Raw genomic sequence first — 8,892 nt, forward strand, 5'->3', positions numbered from 1 at the left:
TAAGACAATCTGAACACTTTGAATACATATTTTCTTCTCACACATGCATGCTTACTGACCTTATCACATGAAATCAACATACTAACCCTCATGATCAACATTATAAAATAACCTCCATGTCAAATTGCATGCAAAGCCAGGCAAAACAAACTGTTCCTCTTTTTTTTTTTACTGGAAGACAGACTATTTCTGTAGGGAGAAGATATACAGGTTTATTGTGTGACTAGACCATGCTGGCCATCTTTCAGCACCCTGAGTAAATGCTGGCGGTGTGACAATAGACCAGCTTGATCCGAGGAGGCTGTCACCTCAACGCTTATCAGGGTGTGGATCTTCATGCCATCACACATACACACCAATAAGACACACGTGACATGACCTTTGTCAGCACCTGAGACCCTCCACATGCTTATGTCATTAGAAATAAACACCTTCAAGAAGTAAATCTTCTGAATTTAGATTGAGCGAAACACATTCAAAAGGATAAAAAAAATCCAACTAACTATGAAAATATCTCAACCCATACTCTTGTAACTATCGCTGGATCTTGCCTCAGCTGTGGGAGTGACAGTTCTCTTTAGATCTCCTCCAGCCTGAGAGCAGATAACAGCCTGTCTGAGTGCTACTTGTTAAAGGATGAAGCCACCCTCATCTCACACGCATGCAATCCCCATCTTCACAAATGTATCTTCAGTGTAATCTACTCCATCTCTGTAGGCAGCACTCCCCTTCTAAGTACCTCCAGCTCACTCTGCTGATGAATAGCAATCAAGTGCCGCTTGTAGGTGAAAATGTCACTTAAACTGTTATTTACATTTCAGTCATTATCACAACCCTCATGACGGGCTCATGCGATCCCAGTCTGTTGCACTTTGAGGTTTCAGGGGTGGCTATCCGAACCAGGGAATCCTTTTTCCTTGCTTTCCCTCATCGAGACACAGCTATTGTGCTCATTTTCATTTTTGAAAAAGAGAGGATCAATGCACGACACCTGTGGAAGGACAGCAAACCACTTCGATGCTGTGTCTCAACAACAGCTTATCCCGACTTATTTTAAGTAAAAGTTTAAGAATATTTCTGAAAGAATGTGCGATCTTGAGCTCTTCAGCACTTAATTTCCATGTATGTGTGATACAAAATTGGAAACAGCAACCTGGCAATCCAACAAGTTCACCCTGAAACATCTACAGTAATTTACCTTTATCCTATATTTTCCTTTTCCTTTCAAAATGTTCAATACAGTTATTTTTCTTTCTGATACACCTGGAACTTCCCCCCCCCACCCCTGGTCAGTAGCTTCAGCTGGCCTTAAAACTAAACCTCTTATGCATAATAGTGTTTACATTATTTGGTGTACCCTCTGTAAATCAGCACTCCACAGGTGAAGTATGTGTGCAAGTTCAAGTACAAGTCCTTCCTCTCATGATCCTTCACCCAGGTAATTGCTGCAAATATTTGCGTTTTGAACCCCGCGGTGCCAAATTGGGCAGGTAGCATTACCATCAAAGCTGTGGTAGACCTAAGGGAAAACGTAGAGATCAACTTGTTTATTATTTAACAGAATCAAGTCAACAGAGTTTCCTTAACAGTCGTGAACAAAATGACACCCTCAGGCAACATCTAGTGGAAATACAGGTTTATTAGGGATGAAAATGTTCCATGACGAACAGCAGGATAAACATTCACAGTACATTTCATCTCTACAACGCCGTGCACTGAAACATTGTACAACTTCAAAACCCCATTTGTTGCTCCGGACACATTTGGTGCTTCTATACAAAAATACTTTCCTTAAGAAGCCGAAAATGTATATGAGGGGTATTACAGGGCACATTGGCAAACATATTAATATTCCCTGTCTCCCTTGATTTGAACAAAACCTCAAAAATGGCAACAAGCTACAAATATTAAGCAACAAGTTTAGCCTAAATTTCCCTAAAGACTGCACTTGTGCAAATTGAAGCATAATAACCCCTCATGAGCAGAAATGACGTCAGCAGCTCTACACTTGCATCACATACGGTAAACTAGCCAGCGGCAAACGGAGGTCTGATGGTTGAAAATGTGATGGAAACGGAAGGCAATTGGTCAGGTTTAGGAAAAATGTGAGTTGACTGGTTAAATGAAGGTGTGGTAGATGGAAATAATGTCAGAAATCCTGTGGTAGATTCAGTTCAAGTTGATCTATCAGATGATGGTCCTCTGGGTATTTATTGGTCGTTTTACGGAGAGGTAGGATAGTTGTCATAGTAAATGTATCAGGTCCCAAGGTTACACTATAACAACTTTCTTCTTACAGTACGTACATAGATTTCAATAGTATCGAAGACTGCAGGCCTGTCATTATAAGACCATATTGTTCCTCAAACCTTGTAACAGGAAACCCTCTTACTAATGAATCTACTGTATCATGACCATCAAAACTGTGAACAAGTATAAGTAATGGAAAAGGATGGGAGCAATCCAACTTAGTTAAAAGTAAAAGTTGATAGACTATTGTTAACTTGATGGACTACGTTTTTGATGTTTTTAGTTAGGTATCGAGTGAGAGCTACTGTCATTTTGTCAGCGATCTTTCAAGAATTACTAAAGTTGTAATATAGAAACAACTTCATCTATATCTGTGCTGTAAATTCTATCCAGATTGATTGTAAAATGTTGGCACTTTTGTTTTCATAGCAAAAAGGTAAAAAAAGGACTATTTGAATTTAGAAAAGCTTAATAAAAAATTTGAATTATTCATGTGTTCTGAAAATGTGACGACTATTTCAAATTGAATGAATTACATTCAGCGCTGCTTTAGACTCTTTACATAACAGTCAGGTTGACATTGGCCCTTTTTTTACAAACAGTGATCCTTCATTTCCCTCTACAAAAATAATAAGGACACATATTGGAGTGGATAGAGCCACAGTCAATTGAGAAAGAGAAAAAAAAAAAACACCCTTCTTTACCGTAAAGGCCGAAGGCTATCATCACACGTACTGTAACATCAGAACCACACAAGACGGTGTGATGCACCTGGTTTAAGAACATCATTAAACCAAATCAGACTGTTCCTTTTTAGGATCATACAGTCTTTACTAGCATTACGTGACAGCTGTGGTATCACACTTAAAAAGGGTGTGAATGGATCTTTAATGTTTTTGGATCCATGTTTGATTGGTTCAGCAACGGCAACAGTGGAGTTCACAGGATACGTTTGCAAGTGAAAAGCAAAAAGAATGACCACATTTATATAATGGGCTATTGCTTCTAAAATGTGTTTTTTGTTAGTTTTATGATTTTTATGAGACCGATTACAAAAATCTCTAACACCATATAAAATTGGACTTGAAGATCTGCTTTTTTTCCTTTTCACTTGTACAGAAAAAAAAATTGTGGCACAAGTTTTCGCGCAAATAAATCTATCGAAAGGAATACCTGGGAGAAAACAATGTGGGGAGTCTCTCATACCTCTTTCTCTTTACATCTCAGCTCTTCTTCTTTTCAATTCCAATTCATCTACATTATTTTTTCAACTATAGACTATTTCCTAATAGAGACATTTCCTATATCTAACATCTTAATGCATCTGCATTTCTGAAGGTTTACATTAATATGAAGATGTTGCCCCCCCGATTACACACACCACATGCGAATAGTTGACATACCCTTCCTATAATATCCAAAAATAAAAAGACATCCCTGTAAATATGAATCTTATTACATCACCTAATCAAAAGCACTAAGAGAAGAACAACAGTGCATGCATTGCTTGGCTCATACTGCACAAGTGCATTTTTAACAGCCACATTGCAATGTTTTTCATTCATAGATGATAGGAAGGCTGTGCCAACATCTTTTAAATCATCTTTGCTCAATTGTTCGAGTCACAATGGGACAAAGATCATCTTAATGTGGAATATATTTTTGGAAAAACCGTTTGAATCGTTCTCTTCGACCTTCCTCGCTCCCTGTGTGCTTCGAGTGGAGGTGCTCGTCTTACTCGTTCTGGGACTCGCGGATCTTGGCTTGCAGCGAGTCACAAGTCTTCTTGGCATCGCCTAGCAACATCGCAGTGTTGGGCTTGTAGAAGATGGGGTTGTCAACAGCTGCGTATCCCACACCCAGGGAACGCTTCATCACAATCACCTAGAGAGCAAGAGAAACACATAAAAGACACACACACTCTTAAGCATTCAATAGGAAGAGTCGATGTGAAAATACTGATGAAGCAGATATAAGAAATAGTTATGTGGAGATGCAAAATTATATTTTAATCCAAGCCATTTTTCTTTCTAAGGTAAAACTGTAAATGATCCCTTTATCTCAAAATAAATCTGGGATGTTTGAAATGTAAAAAAGAAAACACTAACAGCTGTTGTTATAACATATTAAACAACAATGATTACAATACAAAAATCTACAATTATCAATTCAAAACTGATTTGGCTAATTCAATTATAACTTGCAACTCTTTTAGACAACATTAATTCAATAAAAGTATTTTTTTTTACATAAGTCGTACTTCAACAAAGGTCTTAAACTAGTGTATGTGAAAGTATTTCCAGACAGTGTGTGTTCTCACATGACTCATGCGTTTGTAATTGAGCGCCTAAGAATATATTTTAAAAGCACTCGTGTTTTTTATGAACCCAGTTTTTATCTGTGCACCTGTATGTATGTCAGTGTGTGTGGTAAGGGTAGAATGTCCTTTTTGATTTCCCCAGGGGAAAGTGTGTGTGGATTTCAGAGCGGTGCCAGTGGGATGCTCCGAATGTCGTCATTCCACGGCGACACAGGCACCACTAATTGGATCAGGATGGGACTGCACCTGGAACTGTAACGGTCTGTGTGTGTGTGTGTGTGTGTGTGTGTGTGTGTGTGTGTGTGTGTGTGTGTGTGTGTGTGTGTGTGTGTGTGTGTGTGTGTGTGTGTGTGTGTAATTCTTCAGATTTGTTTGTGTGTCTGTGTGTGTCTTCAAAAAGAGGCCTCTCTACGGGTGTTGACTCCAGCATTCAGTTGAGACGATAAAAAAAAGCAGTCCCGTTGTTAAATCTTCCATTCCTCTTTACCTTTTTGGGCTTCAGGACAACCTCATAATCACACATGCATGTACCAGATGTCTCACCTGCTTAGACTTCCAGACCTCAAGCACCGGCATGCCAGCAATGATAGAGTTGGGATCTTCCTGGGAGGCTGAGTTCACTGTGTCATTGGCACCGATTACCATGACCAGGTCCGTTTCTGATTGGAAACATAATAAATTAAGATCAGATATCACGTCTCAACCCTTTTAGTTTGTGTTTATAAACACATTTGTTTTGGTTCTTAAACCCTGTCCGATCATTCCCTTATCAAACCTTATTTGCTTTCCTCCCAACGGTCTGAATAAGTTGCTAAATATGTCCCTAGCGGTAGGAAAAATAAAGTGATAGATTTTTTCTTTTACAAAAGTGGCTCCAACAATAATTCCACTCTGAAATACTCGAGGGGAAAAATTACTCTTTGCCATGTGGTCAGAGTTCGACTAGCCGTTTAGCTTTAAGATTTTAATTTATCTCCAACTCCATATTTTAGATGCCACTAACACATTTTTAAAAGCTGCAACAAAAACCAACATGCTAGGTCACAATAACCTTTGTATAAATCAGTTAACATCATGGTAGGTAGCGTATATAAAATAATTGTATCTTACTGGCAAAGTCTTCATTAATCTCTTCCATTTCCAGGACAATATCATATGGGACACCAGCTTCAGCCAACAGCACGTTGAGCTGACCGGGCATACGGCCGGCCACAGGGTGAATACCAAACCTGTGGAAAGGTGAGATAACAAACAAAAAAAGGTTACAAACAATGTGTTATTCATTTTTGAGTGTGGGCGCATGTGTGTGACTTGGTATTCATTGTTCTCAAACTCAAACAGCCATGTAATGTTACCAGGGTATGATATTAACACTGAATTCTGGTGACCGTCTCTCTGACTAATCACTGTTTGGAGCTTTATTTATTTTTTATTTGGTGAGTTAAGGCCGATTCAATGTTCAGTTGGTTCTGGTATCTATTAGCAACTGTGGCTGATGATGAAAAAGTCATTTTCTGCCTTTCATGTAATTCTATACAGTCTGAATGCATTAGAAGACAGTGGGTAGACGCAAAGGCTTTGGTATTTGAGAGGGAAATGAAAGTGGTGTGCTTCCAAACTTCACACTGTAAATATACTGCGGTGTGTAGGGAAGAGAAAAAGAACAGTATATATAATGAACAGGAAGACAAGGGACACATCAAGGCAATACATCACAATTCAGAAAACAGAAAAATAAGAGAGGAAAGTAAGAGATCATGGTGAAGGAGTTTTTTTTTCTGACCACCCACTTTCCTCTAATCAAGTACAAATGCTGTAAGTAGCAGCAGCTGCCACAGCCAGGATCAAAGGACTGCGGCAGGACAATTACACAAGCTTCCGCTGTACCTTGTCCTTCCTCTCCTTCACATTTCCTTTCTCTCATTCTTTCTACGCAGACAGGTCTCTTGCTATCAGTCCTGTCCCATCTTCTTGTCATCAAGCTCAAAACCACAACCCTCCTTTTTTCTTTTTTCTTTCATGGCTCCGTTTACATTTGGTAATAGGTAGAAAATTGTTTTTTCCTTCCCAATTTTATATTCATACATCTCTTAATGTTTTTATCTAATTACATCCATCCCCTTTGATTGAATTACAGTAGACTGATTATAACTCTATTAGTCTGACATATATGTTCATTTAACATGGATCAGTTAGCTTTATCGCCCCTTTACCTGACGTCCTTGCCAGCCTCTATCAGCATCTTCACCAGCTCAGCGATGGGGTACTGGGCCTTTGCAGCGCAGAGTCCATAACCTGAAAGAGATTTTGAAAAACAGGTAAGAATTAGTTTCCCCAATTCACCCGTCCAATACCTTCTTTTGAGATACATGACAGACCTCTCACGTTGATTCCGAAACATTTTCAAACATATTTCTTAGTCTTAAATTATAGTAAACTATAAATCTTCTTTTGAAGTCTTAATATGTCACCTTCAGCTCTAGAAAATTGGTGATGGACCTTTTCGCTACCCTGACCCAAAATTGTTTTATAGTTTAATGATCATGTTACCACTACTGAGTTCCAGTTACAGATGGATGAAATGATAACCATTTTCTGTAACTGATAAACTTCAATCATGTATTCCATATCAAACATTCAGATTATATAAATAAAGCTGGCATGAAGTTCTAAACACATTGTATGTTTTTTCTTGAAGTCTCCGATTCCTTTTATGATTAATTGTGCTGGTGTGTGGGACTTGATTTTATCACACCGTCATAGAACCAAACACACGTCACACGGTCCGGTGGTGTTTACTCGCCCTGTCACAACAACCAGTCACCAACAGTCTGTTTCCATCACACTGGTCAAAATGACAGGGCTTTCAATTCAGCATAGAGAAAGGAGAAACAAATAACTTTGGAAACTGTCTGCAGTTCAGCTCAATACTTGAATGATTTGTTCTCTTTATCACAGTTCTTTAATTCCTTGTGCTTTAAATATTCTCTCAGGAGTTTCTCCTATAAGGAAAAGCAAAGTGGATGCAGGCCATGCGGAGATGGACCAGACGAAGCCAGGAAAACATTTATGTTTATCAGGCCGAGTCTTAACCGTTTCCACAGATGTCAATCAGGCAAAGTGACTGTGACGGCTCCAATTAGGGAGGCTGGTTAAAATGGAAACAAGGGGGCTGAGTAAAAGCTGGCATATGGATAACAATGCCAGTCTGACTTCACACTACACGATAGATTAAAGAATTATGCGTTTGTAGGGTACGCGTTTTGGAGGTGAGGTCATTAGCATTTAAAAGAAACGGCAGATAGAAATATCCCTGATCTCACTGGGTAACAGATGCATGGCTTTAAAATAAACCAATTTATAGAGTTACAAAGAACATCAGGATTTCTTTCAACTTTTTTAATCTTTCTATTTGTTTATTTTGTCATATAACCCCAAGTATTGTCTGGCATTTTTTGATTTGCCATGTCTTGGTTTGTATAGAATTTTGAGAAAAGGCACAAAAGAACAAAAAAAAAACATTCTGCCTCCTAACTTAAATGCATTATGCCTGTTTTTCGTTTCAGCAGTCGGACGTGTTCCTCTTTGTCTTATTATGGTCCCAAAAGAGTGATTAAAAACAACATGGATACATTTAGATTGGATGCTGCTACATGGATCACTTCTTTCCCACTTATTTTCTTTTTCCAAGCTCTAATTCCTCTGTTAGTTTTGTATACAGACACTCAGTCAGCACTGTGACTGGAATCACCAATTTGCAGGCTGGATGCTTTTAGTCTGTGTTTACATGTACCCACGTGAGTAAAACCACTCTTTGGAACCGTCTGGTGAGAGGACTGAAATGTCACCGGGCCACACAATGATGGTTCGAGGACAGCAGCACGGAGCACCATCACAATAATCAGAGTGGGAGGTTCAGACACGTATTTAAAGTCAAATATTGAAAACACGCGAAATGAAGAACAGCATGTACCTTGAACAAAGGTTGGACCCGTGCCCTGACCCACACAAAAGGGACTAGGAGCTGACTTTGAACGTAGCACTTGAATTGTCAACATAAACCAAGCATACCCTCTTTCCATCTCATTTTCCCTTGACCTCACAGATATACGCTGCACTGTAGAATGTCTATTTACCTGGGACTGACGACCACACAGAAACCTAAGAGTGTGTGTATGTGTGTGGCCACTCTTCCATGACTTGTCAATTAGCCTAGCAAAATGGTGATGCAACATGGTTCAGGAAAAGGTTAAATAAACAGAACACTCACTTTGCTAATGATGAAAAAAGAAAAGAAAGCTGAAGTCAAAGTAGCATGTTTT

General features: G+C 39.0%; 1 protein-coding gene across 1 annotated transcript in view; it reads right to left on the reverse strand.

Annotated features, from left to right (window-relative positions):
- Positions 1–1,619: 1,619 nt before the first annotated feature.
- The window catches only part of LOC307025324 (NAD(P) transhydrogenase, mitochondrial-like), a 24,704-nt gene continuing 17,431 nt past the window's right edge, over positions 1,620–8,892 (reverse strand). Inside the window, exons 16-19 of the mRNA XM_079659959.1 lie at positions 6,784–6,985; positions 5,681–5,799; positions 5,114–5,229; positions 1,620–4,134 (exon numbers count right to left, since the gene is read on the reverse strand). Of these exons, the coding sequence (XP_079516085.1) occupies positions 3,985–4,134; positions 5,114–5,229; positions 5,681–5,799; positions 6,784–6,985 (587 nt within the window). The 3' untranslated portion in view covers positions 1,620–3,984. The remainder of the gene's footprint in view (positions 4,135–5,113; positions 5,230–5,680; positions 5,800–6,783; positions 6,986–8,892) is intronic.

The sequence above is a fragment of the Notothenia rossii genome (genome assembly GCF_949606895.1).
Source record: "Notothenia rossii genome assembly, chromosome: 11".
NCBI classification, from domain to species: domain Eukaryota; kingdom Metazoa; phylum Chordata; class Actinopteri; order Perciformes; family Nototheniidae; genus Notothenia; species Notothenia rossii.